Here is an 18,364-nt window from a genome sequence, read left to right on the forward strand (position 1 = left end):
GGTGATGGTCAGATTCGGGGTTTTTGGCCAACAAGGAGTTCTGTGGGAAGGTGACAGTAGTGATCAAGAATTATGTTGAACTCAATCAGAATGGGGAAGTATTGGCAGCCAAGTTTTGGGAGGCCCTGAAAGCAGGGAGAAATTATTTTGTTCAAAGCCCATAAGGACAGGTTGAGGAGGGAGGAGCATCGGCGACTGCTGGACGAGATAGTAGTGGTGGATAGGAGGTATTCTGTGGTCCCCAAGAAGAAGTTGTTGGCAGAAAAAAAGAACTTGCGATTGATGATGAGTAGGGCGGTGGGTCAGCTGTGGTGGGCGGTATGCGTATGGGGAGAAGGCAAGTTGCATGCTGGCCTACCAGCTGCAGCAGCAGGCAGCGGCAAATAAATTCTTCAGATGAGGGCGGATGGCGCGGGGGCCGGATGGCTTTCCAGTGGAATGTTATAAGCAGTTCACGACAGAGTTTGGCCCCACCACCTTTTGGACATGTTTAGTGAAGCGGTGGAAAAGGGGGTGTTGCCGGCTATGTTGGCACAGGCTTTGATTTTGCTGATCCCGAAATAGCGGAACGTTTCATTGGAGTGTGGGTACTATAGGCCCATCTTGCTGCTAAATACAGCCTTGAAAGTCTTGGCAAAGGTATTGGCGAGAAGGGGTGTGTACCGGAGGTGTTTTCAGAGGGCCAAACGGGCTTTGTGAAGGGGAAGCAGTTCTCTTGTAATATTAAGAGGTTGTTGAACATAATTACGACCCCATCAGGGGGACCAGTGCCAGTGGTGATAGAGCCCATGGATGCGGAGAAGGTTTTTGAGCGGGTAGAATGGAGGTATCTGTTTGAGATTTTGGGGAGGTTTGAGTTTGGGTCGGGGTTTGTGATGTGGTTCCAGTTGTTGTTAGCGTCCCCCGTGGCAACTGTGCGAACGAATGAGACAAACTTTGGATATTTTGGGTTGTATAAGTGGACTAGACAGGGGTGGCCACTGTTGTGTTTGCATTGACGACTAAGCCCTTGACGATGGCACTTCGGGCCTCGGTTGTGTGGCAGGGGATTGTGAGTGGCAGCAGGGAGCACTGAGTGTCGTTGTATGCCGATGACCTGTTGTTGTTCATGTTGAACCCATTGGAAAGTATGGAAAGAATCATGAGCTTGCAGCAGGGGTTTAGGGCTTTTTGGGGTTATAAATTGAATTGTAGGGAAAAGTGAGGTGTTTCCAGTGAATGTTGCAGGAGGTTGGGGGGGGGGGGGGGGGGGGGAGGGGGGTGCGAACAAAGAAAGGTATAGCACAGGAACAGGCCCTTAGGCCCTCCAAGTTTGCGCCGACAATGCTACCCATCTAAACTAAAACCTTTTACACTTCTGGGGGGCGTATCCCTCTGTCCCCATGCTATTCATATATTTGTAAAGCCACCCCTTAAACGTCACTATCGTACCTGCTTCCACCGACTCCTCAGGCAGCAAGTTCGAGGTACCCACTACCCTCTGTGTAAAAAAAGTTACCTCAGAGATCTCCTCTAAACTTTACCCCTTGGACCTTAATCCTATGTCCCCTAGTAATTGACTCTTCAACCCTGGGAAAAAGCATCTGACTATTCACTTGTGCACCACCTTAAGTCATATCAAACTCATTCTTGCACAGGAGGAGATTGAGGTCACTCACAGCAAACCCTCAATCCGCATTACCTCACTCCAAAGTCCCCATCCTATCTCACATTCGCATGGACTATGTCCATGCACGTCATAATTTTGTAGACATCTATCAGGTCGCCCCTCAACCTCCGTCATTCCAGTGAGAACAAACCGAGTTTATACGACTTCTCTTCATAGCTAATGCCCTTCATACCAGGCAACATCATGGTAAACCTCTTCTGTATCCTCTCCAAGGCTCAACATCCTACTGGTAGTGTGGCAACCAGAATTGAACACTATATTCCAAGTGTTCACTATACAGCTACAGCATGACTTGCCAATTTTTATACTCAATCCCTCGTCCGATGGAGGCAAGCATTCCGTATGCCTTCTGAACTACCTTCTCCACCTGCATTGCCATTTTCAGTGACCTATGGACCTGTACACCCAGATCCTTCTGCCTGTCAATAAAGGGTTCTGTCATTTACTGTATATTTCCCAACTATTATTCCCACCTTCCAAAATGTATTACCTTACATTTGTCCTGATTAAACTCCATCTGCCATCTCTCTGCCCAAGGCTCCAACCAATCTAAATCCTGCTGTATACTCTAATAGTCCTCATCACTATCCGCAATTCCACCAACCTTTGTGTCGCCCACAAACATACTAATCAGACCAGTTACATTTTCCTCCACTATATATATATATATATATATATATATGTTTTTGTATTACAAATGGCAACGGTCCCAGTACTGATCCCTGTGGAACACCACTAGTCACAGCCCTCCATTCAGAAAAGCAGCCTTCCATTGCTACTCTCTGCCTTCTATGACCTAGCCAGTTTTGTATCTATCTTGCCAGCTCACATCTGATCCCGTGTGACTTCACCTTCTGTATCAGTCTGCCATGAGGGACCTTGTCAAAGGCCTTACTGAAGCCCATGTACCTGGGGGCTCTGCCATTTAAGGTGGCAAGGGAGCAGTTTCAGTACCTGGGGTTCCAGGTAACACACTGGTAGGCCACAATGCTTAAGTGGAACCTGACCATGTTGGTGGAGGAGATCAAGGGAGACCTTAAGAGGTGGGATACGCTGCATCTGACATTGGCAGGGAGCGTGCAGGTGGTGAAGTTGAACCTGCTGCCAAGATTTCTGTTGGTGTTTCAGTCCCTCTTGATTTTTCTCCCCAAGGCCTTTTTTCAGAGGGCAAAAGTGCTAATTTTGGAATTTGTGTGGGCAAGGAAGATGCCACGGGTGAAGAGGGCTTTGTTGCAGAGGCGGGAAGGGGGGTTGGCGCCCCTGAACATGTTGCATTACTATTGGGCAGCAAATGTGGAGATTTGTGAGGCAATAGAGGGGATAGGGTCTGGGTCAGGTTAGGAGAGGAGTCGTGTAAGGGTACGCCACTGAGGGCTCTGATGACAGCCCTGTTCCCGCTCGCTCCGAGGAAGTATATGGGGAGTCCGGTGGCGGAGAAGTCTACAAAAATCTGGAACCAGCTGAGGAGGCACTTTAAACTGGGTCACATGTTGGTGCTGACGCCATTGTGTGACAATCATAGATTCAAGCGGGGGGGGGGGGGGGATTGGATGGGATGTATAGGCGGTAGAGGGTTGGGACGGGTGAGGGACATGTTTCCGGAGCTGGGCTAGAGAGGCTGCGGGAGAGGTTTAAGTTCCCACTGGGAAGTGAGTTGAGGTGCTGGCAGGTGCAGAGCTTTTCACATGGGAAGCTGCCTTTGTTACCTCAGGTACTGGAGTATACGCTTCGATAGTTGCTCCCGGATGAGATGGGGGATGGCAGGATTGGAGATAAATATGGGTGGTTGGGAGAGCAGGCCAAGACAGTAGTGAAGAGGATCAAGTAGAAGTGGGAGGAGTTGGGGAGGGAAATAGAATGGGGACTTTGGAGTGAGATAATGCAGACTGAGGTTTTGCAGTGAGTGAACTCAATCTCCTGTGCAAGAATGAGTTTGATACGACTTAAGGTGGTGCACAAGATCCACATGACTCGGGCCTGGATGAATGTGTTTTTTCCAGGGTTAGCAGACGGGTGTGAGAAGTGTGGGAGAGCTGGCAAATCACACTTGTATGTTCTGGGGGTTGGAGGAGTTGGAGAACTTTTGGCAGGCGGTGTTTGGGACCCTATCAAGGATTGTAGAAGTTGAGGTGAAGCTGGACCCTATGGTGGCAATCTTTCGGGTGTCGGGGCTGCTGAAGGGGAAGGAGTCAAAGGGGAACAATGTCGTGGCCTTTGCCTCTCTGATTGCCCACCAACAGATACTTTTGAATCGGCTACACCACCAGGGGTCGCGGCACGGCTGGGGGATCTGTACGAATTTCTCAGGTTGGAGAAAATCAAACTTGCCTTAAGGGAGTCAGAGGAGAGCTTTGAGGAATGATGGAGGCTCTTCATGGCTATATTTGAGAAACTGTTGTGGGGAGGGGGTTAAAAGGGGGAAAAATGTACAAACTGTATACTTTGGTTGGATGTTAAGCTTTAGTTATTTTGTTGAATGTGTTTGGAATAAAATATCTTTTTTTTAAAAAGATGGATTGAGAGATGTACATTTCTTCTTGTTTAATGGGAAATGGAATAGTAGTGTTTCAGGGGTAATTGTAAGCTGGTCTTTTCGGTTGTGAAGTTATAATAATCTTTATTGTTGTCACACTAGGCTTACATTAACACTGCAGTAAAGTTATTGCGAAGTTAAAGAGTTTAATATTGTATTCCTAATAAAGTTTTGTTTTAAATATACCAAATCCCTATTTCTTCATGCAATCACTCCTAGAGTGAATCATTCTTTCCGCAAAGTCTTACTAATAAACTCAAATATTGGGGCTGCAAGCCAGTATCCTAGTCACTGTTGGGGTCAGGTCTGGGGGATCGTAATATCACCCAAGATGATAGTGTTTGCTATGTTTGTCTCCTAATAAGTAAAATTAATTTTGTTTTAAACTGTGAGACTCCAGAAGATGCGACCAGTTCCACAGAATAATGTAGGTGAATGCTGACAGTTTCACCATTATTTTGCCATGGTCCAATTGACCTATGCTGTCATGTGTGGAACATGGACAATGTTGGGATCTGATTAGTGTGTTTAAAACTACTTTCACAGAACCGGAGATTAACAGTAACATTTTAAAACTGGTAGCAGTTCATATTTCTTTTCTCAGTCAGAATCCAGCATTACTACCTATTTCGGAAAATTGATGTTCTAAATGGAAAGTATTACAGGATCTACTGATGTCAATTAGACAATCATAAATTGTTAACTGTTGAGTTTTTCTTTTCTTTATTGCAATAATCATACTCCTGGTGTTGAATTGGTACGCTTCTTTGTTAGCAGGGAAAAATATGGTATCAACAGGAAAGCCAGAAAGCACAGTTAGAGAAAGCTGTAATATAATTAGACTATAGTTTGAATCTCATTTACAAGCCACTTGAGTCCAGCATTGGTACACATTTCAAAGCAGTGCAGGCTATATTGTTTTCAAAACCCTTAATATATCTAAAGCAGGAATATTTTTTTTTAATGTTGCTGTGTGCGTTTTGGAAAATTAGAAGAAACAATCTGCTTGACACATTAGTAGGTTGTTGTAAATCCTGTGGATTCCTGGTAATACCAACTGCACTGTTTAAAACTGTGTCAATCTGTAAATTTTAAGTTTCCCTATGTTTTTTCTGCATATTCTCACCAAATTTAAAAGTTTGGATCCAGGGTTTTATTGTTACGAAAATATACAATCACCTGTGAACTGGAGTAAGATTTGACAAGCACGTAAACACTTCCGGCAGAATTCTCTGATATTGAGACTAAGTTCAATGCCAGATGGCTTCAGTGACACCTTTCCCCTGGCCAGAATGGGGGGCTGCAGTACCATATTCAGCACTTGGAATATCATTAATTATGCACAGGCAAGTTCCCCTCCAACTATCCTGATTAGCCGGCGGTAGATTTGTCATCTGATGAGGGTCCCAGTGTCATATTTAAATATTGGGCCAGCACATTCTTACCACTCTCTCCAGTCCACCTATCTTTACCAAACCATGCAGGATATCAGATACCCAGAGGGAAATGGCTCGTCACCTCAAGAGGAAGAGTATTCTTGGAGTCAACAAACTCTCTTCTTACATTCCCCCCCCATCCTCCATTCTCCACTTGGACCTCTACCCATTGCATCTGGAGTCTTCATCCATCCTCTTTCAGTAAACAATGTGATATCCCTTTGACTTCCCTTGCTTGTGAGCTTTTCATGCAGTAATGCCAGGGTCAAACTTCCCTCTGCCTCCATTGTTCATCTTTTTCTTTCTTGCCCCGCCCCTCTGCCTGCCAACGTGGCCCCTCGCCCTTCCCCCATCCCAACCTTGCACAGTCCTATTTCCACATTGACCCCCTTGCCGTCATCAAGCCACTCTCCCTTGCCTCACCTTCCACTCCACCCTTGGTCAAACCTGGACCTTTGTTGCAATGGATGCATGAGTCCTGCAGAACAGTGCTGTCCAAATAGACACTGGTTTGTAGTACCAGAGGGAAGAAGGAGACCCCTGTACACGCCAATCATAGGCGCTGTGCTGATCCAACTAGTTGACACAGAAGGGTCCATGGGTCTAGCAGCACAGAGCTGTCCGCGAAGACCAGCTCGTCATGGCAATGGCATGCAGGAACATGTCTGTCCTGGCAGAGTGATACATGGCACATTATGAACAGCACAGCACTATGGCAGCATTGCGCACACCTCGAAGTCTCTTGCCAACTGCGGACCGCCTTGTGCACGGCACTCATTAGCAATCAGGTTTGACACCAATGTGATTTCCCACTGGCGTGAATCTTCCAAGATCTTCTGAGTTTGGAAGGCCTGAAAGAACACCGGCGAGTGGCAATTTTAATGAGAATTCATGAGATGTAAATGAATGCAAATGCCATCCAAGCCGCCATTGGGAGAATTACAATGTGATTTTACACTGACGAGTTTCCAATTTTTTTTGGTTCCCACTAGATTCTGCCTGCCACCAAATATACCACTGGAGTGATGGGAAAATTCTGCCGTTAGCCTCCCATTTAAAGATAATTCTCTGTCTATTAACCTGAGGTCAAATTAAGAATAATGGCAACCTGACCATGAAAATATAACTTCTAATCAGGTTCAGATGATATTCTCAGCAAAATCTGGTTTACAGCAAATATCTGAACATCCAATTACTGTCACAGGACATACTTAGTGGTAATTGTTTGGCAAGCGTGTTTTATCTTGTGTTTATTTTGTGTCACAGCTCTCTGTGTGGACACAAACTATTCATATACTAAAGGCTTGTGTAATCGTTTGCTGTTGATGACCAAGAAACTTTGAATGAGTGAATATTTAGTGACTTAGTAAATGACATTATCAGATACATTAAACCTATTTCCAGCTCAAATAATCATGTACAAGTAAATTCCTAAAATAGTATTTACTTCTTAATGCTTTATCTATGTTTTCCCTTTTGAGTAATCTTCAAAATATTTTACCAGATAATATTACCTTTGTTTCAATAGAATAACAAAAAAAGTAATATGACACAAAATATACATAATTTATTTTTATTTAAAATATTTTACTAACCTTTTGTATAATTATGAAACATGTAAAGCATGTCAGAATATTTTGTGAATGATTGGAATGTCAATTGTCCTATTTGTCTACTCATTTTCTATTAGCAGTACATCATCATCATCATGAAATCATGCTGCCAGGAAAGTGTCATGTCTGCATTTAATGACTGTTGCCAGATTAATGTGTTTTATAGTTTATTGCCTCAGCAATTTATTATAACAGATGGTCTGTGTAAAAATGACTTTTTTCCTCCTCATTTATAAGCGAACAGAAGAAGAATTTGGGATGCTTGCCAACTACCTTGGGTTACTGTCACCCTCTCTTCAGTCAAGTGATGAGGTCAATAGTTCCTCCTGCCTTGAATGGCCAATAGCTGCTCCAAGTATTATATCTCAGTGGTGCTTGGAAGTAACAACTTCTGCAGAAAGTCACTCAGAACAAGTAACGGTAAGATTAACTGTTGTGCTTTTCATAGCAAATCTACTTTGTAATATATTTCATAATTGTTTATTTTCATCTTTTGATTTTTATGCCAAATACTTGACTCTAAATTCCAGCTGAAAATCATCTGCTTTATACTCAAGCTGCCAGACGACATGCTTGTTAAATTCTTCTGTTACTACTTAAGTGACTCAAGGGAGTTCAATTCCGAAAGGAACACCAAACATTATTGTAAATGATGACTTTTCCCAGGGAAGTTGAGAGCAGCTGGTTAAGATAATTACTGATCTTCATTTCTGAAGACCTTTGGTCTAACATAGCCCAGAGGAAGAAGAATAGGAGAGTGTGAAAAATTACACACACAGTGCTCATAAAGTATCATTGTTGTTTCCTGTTTCAGTTCTAATAGTCTATAAAATGTAGAAAGGAAAGCGTGTAAAGTGAAATCTTTGCTGATTATTTGGTATATTTATAAGCTGATAAGTTTTATAACATGTATCCCTCCTCCCCAGAGTCAGAGAAATCAGAAATAGTAAATTATATTGTCTTTAACTCTCCAAATTGAGTATTTAAATAAAGGTAATCTCACCTTCAACCCATGCATGCAAGTGCAAATGTTTGGACAGATCTTCATCAATGCAGGTCTGGTTCTGAATTATTTATTTATGAATATGTACACAGTGTCAAATGAATGAATATAGCTATTCAGTTTTGCCATTTTCAGCTGAGTTCAGATATCTAATTTTCCTGCTAAAATATGTATTCATATGAACCTTTGAGAGAGTTGCTTTTTTAAATGCAAAACTCCTGAAACATTGATCTTTTAGATCTATTAGATGAAGTTGCTTAAGAGCTAAAAACTATATTGTCTTAGCATTCACAAGGCAGTAAATCATTGAACATTGGTCACCCCAGTTTCAAATCAATTGATGAAGGAGCTACAATAGGCAGTGAATAAAATCAGTCTTGATTGAGCAGTCCAAATGGATTAGCTTGGCTTTCACATGGTGTGATGGGGAATGTACGAAAAAACTAGCACAGCTGACATTTAAGTAAATGAAAGATCTTAACAGCTGGAGCAGTAGCAGATGCTGTATCAACATGAAAAGTGATGGCTGCGGGAGAACATACATTATTTCAAAAATCACTTATAAAATGCTTCGAAATGTGATGAAAATTGATGCACTGCTTAAGTATTAAAATGCAATATGCAGCCATTTTTAAAGTGCAAAATTTGCAAGCCATTAAATATAGCTTTTTCAAAGTTTTGAATTGTTGGAACAAAAACCGTGCACTGTTTCATTTTAAGCACTATTTATGTCACATTTCTTTTCTAATGTAAAAAAATTGTTGAAAAAGTCAAATTTGGGATTACCAATTTTCAAAAGAACAACCAAGCCATCAATTCCTCAAAAATTACTTTAACCCTCTCTTTCTCTTCTTCTGTCTCAGAGGTAGTCCCTCCTAGCCTACCAGCCCCATAAAGATACTCTGGGAAGAATTTAATGCCTCCACCAACAGAGCTGAGTTCTGAGGAAGGGGGGTTGTGGGGTGGGGCCCCATCACCTCCCAACACCCCCCATCAATGTCTTGGCAGCTCTCGGGAGGCCGGGATTTCCACTCCACTGGGGGTAGTCCTGTAATTAAAGGTCACCTGTGGAACCCAGCATCCTGGGAGCAGGCTTCCCATTTCCAGTTAGCCACTAAATTCCCTCAGGGCATCTAGACAGCAGGTCAACAGGGGGGTGTTGCCAGTTTTGGTTGTAGAAGTTAGGAGACCCCACCAGCCACATTACAGCCCACCACCCTCTGATTCCCTGTAGCTTCCTTTTCCAAGTTCATGTAATTTCTCTCCCTTTTTTCCCCCATTAGACACCAACACTTTCCTTCCTCTGAGAGTTAAGACAGCTACTTTTTCCTTTCTCAGTTCCTGATTTATCTCACCCTCAGCCTATCTGACATTTTTCACTTCCCTACTCCTTTTCCTCCCCCCACCAACCCAGTTTCCTGGCACCCATGATGACCAAGCTGTGGCTTCCTGAATGATTATGTCGAAGTAGACAAAAAGAAACACAAAACATTAGTACCCAAGCTGGGCTATGGTTATATTGTGCAGTCTTCTGCACCAATGCATGTAGTATGCTGCACTAAAATAAATGTAAGTACCTGCATAGTTGACCATCATAAGCTAAATGCTGTACCATTGTGCAAAATACAATAATCTTTTCATTCATGTTTATGATTATTACATAGACTTGTTTGTAACCTAAATATTGCTTTTCTAGCTTGCCAACTTTACTTCAGTTTCAATGTACCCATAAATAGTTGTAGCAAGCTTATACTCACCCCAGAATGGTGAGTATAACAAGCCTAAAAATTCTAATTCGATCTAGTTGGGCATCGTTGACCTTCCATCAGCACAATATTATACCAGGTGCTCAACATAATTAGTTGATTTGAAGAACTCCTTGGTGTGGACACCATAAAAGGGTCCTCAGAAGACTTTTTATAAGCATATAAATAGTAGAACGATATTTTGAAGGGTGGGTTTGATTATGAACCAAAAAGGCGATCCTGGAGAGCAGAGGCCATGGTTGAATGCTAAAGAAGTACTTTACATCTGTCGGAGAAAAGCATGCTGCTATTCTCTCAGAAAAATAGGAGGTAATAGAGATATCGATGAAAGAAGGGACTTCAAAAGTTGACAGTGCTCAAGGTAGAAAAATAACTCATCCAGATGGGATGTATCCTATATCACTGGAGAAAGTAAGGGTGGAAATTGCAGAGACTCTTTCTACTTCTAATCCTCACCAGATATGGGAGTGGTGAGTGGTGCCAGAAGATTGGAAGATTTCAAATATTACACCTCTGTAATAGGGGGTGGGGGAAGAGAGATCAACACAGCAACTAAAGATCAGTCGAACGAGAGTCATGGGGAATCTTTTAAACACATTAATAGGAGGGGGGACATAACTGAAAACCAGCATTGGTTTGTGAGAGGTAAATTGTATAGGGGCAACTTAAATGATGTATTTAAAAAGGTGTTTGATAAAGTACCAGATAGTAGACCTATTATCAAAATTGAAGTCCATGCGATTAAGAGCGCAGTGGGAGTAGGGATATAAAATTGGCTAAGATTCAGAAAGCAGAGACTAGTGCTGAATTGAAATATTTTGTAAGTACTAGTGTGTTGTGTTGCTCTGTTTACTTGCTATAAATATAGCAGTCAATATGGTCGCCTTCCTTAATCCTAATTATGTTTACACTTAGAGTCGCCAGGTATCTCTCGATACCGCCACAAGGTTCAAACCCAAATACTGATCAAAGAGCCAATACACCAGTTAGTTAGTTCAAAGTCAATACTATTTATTTACACACACAGTAAGATCTACCCATGCACAAAGTACTACAAACTAAGCTATCTCTAACGCTAACGCCTATACTTAACTTTGGGTGCCCACTCAGTCAGAGGAACAATGGCCGTTGTTCGGATCTGAGGTTGTTCGGTTCAAAGAGGTACAGGAGAACAGCTAAGGTCGTCCGTCTGGTAGCGAACGTTGACCTTGAACTTACTTGCTTCTGGTGATGTTGGTGGACGGGTCTCTCCGCTTTGAGAGCTAAGTCCAAGCGAGCGATTCTCTCGTGGGGGTTCCCACTTATACCTGGAGGGGTTTCGCAGACTTTTAGGCGGGCCTTAAACTTGACCCCAATTAATTGGGCCGCTTCTCAATCACTGTTATCGATCTTGACCAATAAAGGGGTGGGTGCCCTGATGGCTGGGCGTGCCTTGCTTTGTTTGTGTCTTTCTGACGCCGGGATGTCTGCAACAGTATCAACTACCTGAGTGTTAGTCCTTTGTTTCCCAGAGATGGGCCATCAATATGCTAATCGACCCAGAGTTTTGATTCCGTCTGGTAACTGCTTCCCAAATATACATTCAGGCATTGTGCCTGCTTCCTGTCTAGCATTGTCCATATTTCCCTACATTCTTTGTGAGTGTCCATTTTGTGTTCTGGAAATGGCCATCCCACATGGCTACACTTGTAATAAACCAAGTTTTCTTTGATCTACTCGGTTCTTACTCATTTGTGGTCTACAAAAGAATGTATACAGTGGCATTACCACAGGGCTTTTTAATAAATGTTAATGACCTCGACTTGGATACACAAGATATAATTGCGTTATGCAATTCAGTGTAAACAAAGAGGGCAGAATTTAACAGAAAAATGTCTAAGTTCATTTGTGGTGAGTTTGCCGGTGTGTTTCCCACCACTATCTAATGACACAGTCACTTATTTGGGTCCTGGTGAGTTCCTCTCTGGATCACCCGACATAGAATTTTTTAAGTACTGGGGAGCTGAACTCCGAGATCAGGCTGCTATTTTGAAAGGGTGCCCTGATCTTTAAGTGAACTTGTGGGTTCCCCATACCCCCACTCATGGACAATGTCACCCCCCACACACATGGCCACTACCCCTCGTACCCCACAAGTCATGACACCCCGCTATAGAGTCCCTGAAGGCCCCATCATCAGGCCTCCCCACACCCTCTTACAGGCCTCCTCCTCCAGAATCCTCACCCATCAACCTCCTAGAGACCCCTACTTACCTGCCCTGCAACCCCCCCCCCCTTTCATGGGCATGGCACCCCTCGGGCCAGTGCCTAGCTGCGGCCTCGCTGGGGAGGCTGGTAGATCCCGGGTAAGCTCTCCTAAGTAGGTTTAAATTTGGTCACGCCCCAGTTGGATGGAGTCTGATTTTGACGCCTCGCGGGACTTGGGTCTTTCCTGTGAGACGTAAAGTTTACCGGGAAGCCAGTAGGAGGCCTCTCCCGGGAGCTCTCGCACGAGCATAATGTGGCCGGTAGATCGCGCCCTAAATCTTTGTAAAACACTGAACTCTGGTTATGTTCCAGCTCCAGTCTTGGAAAGACCACCATACCCAGGCACAATCCCCCACCCTATTCTTGCAACCCCAACCTAAGGGGCAATTTAGCATAGCCAATCCATCTAACCTGCACATCTTTGGACTGTGAGAGTAAACCAGAGAACCCGGAGGAAACCCATGCAGACACTAAGCGAATGTACAAACTCCACACAGTCACCCGAGTCGGAATCGAACCTGGGTCCCTGACTCTGTGAGGCAGCAGTGCTAACCAGTGTACCACTGTGCCTCCCTCAGGGGTTGGTAGCTATATGGATACCTATGTATCTTAGAAACTGTGAGTTGGTTAGTCTGTGTACTCCATCAACTCTATGAATTCCATGGGGCCAATAGTTGAATGATATTGTGGAACAGCATTGGATACTCAGATAGATAGGCTACCTATAGGAGTTCCTTGCTATGTCCAGATGTGAAGGGAATATGTGAGCCATTGAAGAGAGGCCTGAAGGCTGATCTACAGTGGTTTTCTACTGTAAGTATTTTGTAGGTAGGGAAAGATAGACATTATCCATTCCCAGATCTTGATCCTAAGTGGATTTCTGAGGCAGAAAAGAACTGAAGGTGATTATACTTCGGTAGTGAGCCTGGAAGAGTGGTTGCTGTAAACTTAAAGCTTGTATGCATCCAAACACCATATGAGAATTGACATTACAACTTTGCAGTGATTGTTTTTAACAAATAACATAATGAATTCAGGAAAATTCGATAGGAACACTCTAAAAAGAAGAATTTGAAAAAGCAGCAGAGAATTTGCCATCTTTATCTGTACACCAGTCCAAAGATTCACAGAGCACGTGCAGAATCATAGCAAGACTGTCCGTCAACCACGATCAGCAATAGGAATCCATTGCCCTGTGCACTGCCTTAAGAGGATTGTCTCTCAGTGGATTGCTTCAAATAAAGATAGTTAAGTCTCCCATTTAAGTCTAGTAACTTCCACGTCTCACTTAACCGTGATTTCAGGTAACATTTTGTGATTGTTCCCTCAGCTAAGGTTGTTTTACTCTTCACATATTATTGTATCAAAGTGTCAAAGCAAGTTTGAGATTAAACAGTTTCTTTTTACTTTCAGAATCTACTTGTTCAGGATCCACAGTGGTCTGTACCATGTCTTCTTCAGCTACCAGAGAATTACAATACCATCTTTCAGTACTATCATCGTAAAGCCTGTGTTCACTGTTCAAAGGTGCCTAAGGATCCAGCTCTTTGTCTGGTGTGTGGTACATTTGTGTGTCTCAAAGGTCAATGCTGCAAACAGCAAAGCTATTGTGAATGTGTACTGGTGAGTAAATTATATACATTTTAATAGATTAAGGCAAAAATAGATTTTTTTGGTTTAAGTGTTCAATATTTTGTGGTTTTGCACAAGGGGAAACAAGCCCAACTGCAGTCTTTTGTGAAGCGTTTAGAGGGCGGGTGATAATTGGATCTGGTCAGACAGATGCAATCCTGTTTCCAGCTTAAAATCATTTTAATAGTCCTTCATCTCTTTATAAACACTCCTTAAAATGCACCTCTTTCCCAAGCTTTTGGCCAGCCCCTCCAAATAGTATCTTCTTTAGTTTGACATCTATTTTTGTCAATTTGTTTCCTGTATTCAAGGTACTAAAGAAATGCAAAATACTGTACACATTCATTCCAAATAATTTTGTCCGCATTTAGAATAGAAACAGCTTAGGTAAATATGTCACACTATATTTCCACCTTCAGCTGGCTGTTGGGTATAGTTACAGTACATCGGTAGCATAGTGGTTAGCACTATGGCTTCATAGCACCAGATTCCCTGCTTGGGTCACTGTCTGTGTGGAGTCTGCATGTTCTCCCCGTTTCTGCGTGGGTTTGTCGGGTGTTCTTCCCACAAGTCCCGAAAGACATGCTGTTAGGCAATTTGGACATTCTGAATTCTCCCTCCGTGTACCCGAACAGGTGCTGGAATGTGGCGACTAGGGGCTTTTCACAGTAACTTCATTGCAGTGCAAATATAAGCCTACTTGTGACAATAAAGATTATTATTATATGATGTTCCTCCGTGTTAGATTTGGACGGTAAATGAACTCATTCTGACTGGCTTACTGAGTGATTTTTCTTTCCCCACCCCTTCTGATTTTTTTGTGTTAAAGGTACTATATTATGTCAATTTGTTACACCTTTGCTCACCATTCTTGCCATGCATCAGCTGTAGGTAGCAGTCTTGCTTGTGATTATCGCTGATATCCTGACCAGTATTTCTCTCTCAATCATTTCTAAAACCGATCACCTGGCCGTCATTGCATTACCATTTGTTGGTGTTTCCTGTGTTCATATTAGCTGCTGTTTTTCCGATATTACAACAGTGACTACACTTTAGAAGTATTTCATTTGTTATGAAGTACTTTAGGATGACCAGTGATCATGAAAGTTGCTATATAAATGCAGGTCTCGTTGATTTGGGAAACAAACAGCAATATGAAATTGTGGGTCTTCACAGCTCACATCATTAAAAATCTCTCTTAAAATACAGAATAGTTTCTGACAAATGGATGTTTTTCTTTTACAATTTCCTACCCCCCCCCCCCCACTTCCTTTTTTTAAAGTACCTAATTCCTTTTTTTCCAATTAAGGGACAATTTAATGTGGCCAATTCACCTACCTTGCACATCTTTGGGTTATGGGGGTGAGACCCATGCAGACACTGAGAGAATGTGCAAACGGCACACAGACAGTAACCCGGGGCCGGGATCAAACCCGATCCTCGGTGCTGGGAAGCAGCAGAGATAACCACTATGCCACCGTGCCATACCTCTGGATGATTTCAATGATGGCCAGCATTCAACAGTCCATTCTTTAATGCCATACTGTTCTTTAGAAATTTTTTTATATTACCATTTTTGAACATTTAGATTTATTTTCAATAGTTGTTTACAGGGGCTCATTCACTCAGTCATTAACTTAAATATTGTTATTGTACAGTTTCCTCGTTATAGAAATTCTGTATTCTTAAAATGAGGATGCAATGAACTATATTTAGAAAAGGAAAGGCTTGAATGTATAGAGCATATTTCATGACTATCGAACATCCCTCCTCAATAATCACCATTGCACTCGGTAAACTCCCACAAATAACAATGCTATGATGACCAGTAAATCGGTTTCTATGGTGTTGATTTAAGGATAAATATTAGCCAGGGCACCAAGGATAACTCCCACGCTGTTCTTCAGAATAGTGCCATGGGATCTTCAATATCCACCTGAGCAGACATGGTTTAATGAGCGGAGGGATTCTCGCTCAAGGGAGCAAATGAAGCAGTGTCAAACCAATACATTGATAATTAAAGAAGAGTATTTAATAAAGATTACCATTGTGTGACTAAGACAGCCAGACAGACGCACACTTCACTTCACTTCCCCACCCACTCACTCGCTTTCTCAGTCTTTCTCACACTCTCTGACTCTCTCATAGTCACTCATCGCCCCCTCACACATTCACTCAATACACTCTCACACTCAATCACTCTCGTTGCCACATTCATTTACTCACTCTCTCTCCAATGCTCACTCACTCACACATTCATTTATACACTCCCACACTCACTCCCACTCCCATGCACTCTCACACTGTCCCACATTCACTCACTCTCACACTCAATCACTCTCTTTGCCACATTCATTTACTCACTCTCTCTCCAATGCTCACTCACTCACACATTCATTTATACACTCCCACACTCACTCCCACTCCCATGCACTCTCACACTGTCCCACATTCACTCACTCTCACACTCAATCACTCTCTTTGCCACATTCATTTACTCACTCTCTCTCCAATGCTCACTCACTCGCACATTCATTTATACACTCCCACACTCACTCCCACTCCCATGCACTCTCACACTCGCTCACACTGTCCCACATTCACTCACTCTCACACTCAATCACTTTCTTTGCCACATTCATTTACTCACTCATTCTTCCACACGCTCCCACCCACTCATTCAACTATCTCCCACACTCACTCTCACACTCCCACACTCACTCACACTCTCCCACACTCACTCACTCCCCCACACTCAGTCGCTCACACTCTCTCCCACACTTACTCGCACTCACTCACACACACTGTCCCTCACACTCGCCCACATTCACTCATTCTCTCTCCCAAACCCCTCGTCATTCTTTTCCTCCTCACGAGTGTGTGAGTGAGTAAATCTTTTCATCATCATCACCCCCCCCCTCTCCCCCAACCAAGTTTCCTGCCCACACCATTCGATCCAGCATCTCCCAGCTCAGCACAGAACGGGTCTCCCCCTTCCCAACCTGGCCCAGAACAGTGCGGATCCCTCCCTGCTCAGCACGGAGTGAGTCTTTCCTAGCCCAGCACGGAGTGAGTCTTTCCTAGCCCAGCACGTAGTGAGTCTTTCCTAGCCCAGCACGTAGTGAGTCTTTCCTAGCCCAGCACAGAGCGAGTCGTTCCTAGCTCAGCCTGGAGCAGGTCTCTCCTAGCCCAGCACGGAGCAGGTCTCTCCTAGCCCAGCACGGAGTGGGTCTCTCCCGGCACAGCATGGAACGTGTCTCTCCCGGCCCAGCACGGAGCGGGTCTCTTCTGGCCCAACACAGAGCACATCTCTCCCAGCCCAGAATGGTGCAGGTCTCTCTCCTAGCCCAGAATGGTGCAGGTCTCTCTCCTGGCCCAGCATGGAGTGCATCTCTCCCAGCCCAGAATGGTGCATATCTCTCCTGGCCCAGAATGGTACAGGTCTCTCTCCTGGCCCAACACAGAGCGCATCTCTCCTGGCCCAGAATGGTACAGGTCTCTCTCCTGGCCCAACACAGAGCGTATCTCTCCTGGCCCAGAATGGTACAGGTCTCTCTCCTGGCCCAACACAGAGCGCATCTCTCCTGGCCCAGAATGGTGCTGATCTCTCCTAGCCCAACACGGAGCGTATCTCTCCTGGCTCAGAATGGTGCTGATCTCTCCTCGCCCAACACGGAGCGCATCTCTCCTGGCTCAGAATGGTGCTGATCTCTCCTAGCCCAACACGGAGCGCATCTCTCCTGGCTCAGAATGGTGCTGATCTCTCCTCGCCCAACACGGAGCGTATCTCTCCTGGCTCAGAATGGTGCTGATCTCTCCTCGCCCAACACGGAGCGCATCTCTCCTGGCTCAGAATGGTGCTGATCTCTCCTAGCCCAACACGGAGCGTATCTCTCCTGGCTCAGAATGGTGCTGATCTCTCCTCGCCCAACACGGAGCGCATCTCTCCTGGCTCAGAATGGTGCTGATCTCTCCTAGCCCAACACGGAGCGCATCTCTCCTGGCTCAGAATGGTGCTGATCTCTCCTCGCCCAACACGGAGCGCATCTCTCCTGGCCCAGAATAGTGGTAGTCTCTCTCCCGGACCAGCATGGAGTGCATCCCTCCTGGCTCAGAATGGTGCAGATCTCTCCTAGCCCAATACCGAGCACGTCTCTCCTGGCCCAGAATGGTGCAGGTATCTCCTGGCCCAGCACAAACCAAGTCTCTCCCAACCCAGTACAAAGCGGGTCTCTCCCTCCCCTACCCGGCCCAGCCCAGCATGGCATGGTAGCGCCTCTCTCTGTCTCTTTTTCCATCACTTCTCCAGAGCCCACTTGCTGCTACCAGTGTTGCTGCTCCGCCAGTCATAGACTGCATCTCTCCCACATCTGCTGCCAGTCAGTTAACCTGTGAGTTTATCAGCAGCAAAAGCAGGAGAAGAATGGCCTGTGATTGCAGTTTCTTTTTGAAACCTCCATTACAC

At 44.2% G+C, this 18,364-nt stretch overlaps 1 protein-coding gene across 1 annotated transcript in view; it reads left to right on the top strand.

Moving 5' to 3' along the window:
* Positions 1–18,364, top strand: part of ubr3 (ubiquitin protein ligase E3 component n-recognin 3) — a 466,944-nt gene that overhangs the window by 420,440 nt on the left and 28,140 nt on the right. The window contains exons 36-37 of the mRNA XM_038790293.1: positions 7,489–7,671; positions 13,681–13,890. Of these exons, the coding sequence (XP_038646221.1) occupies positions 7,489–7,671; positions 13,681–13,890 (393 nt within the window). The remainder of the gene's footprint in view (positions 1–7,488; positions 7,672–13,680; positions 13,891–18,364) is intronic.

Source organism: Scyliorhinus canicula, chromosome 2, assembly GCF_902713615.1.
Source record: "Scyliorhinus canicula chromosome 2, sScyCan1.1, whole genome shotgun sequence".
Taxonomy (NCBI): domain Eukaryota; kingdom Metazoa; phylum Chordata; class Chondrichthyes; order Carcharhiniformes; family Scyliorhinidae; genus Scyliorhinus; species Scyliorhinus canicula.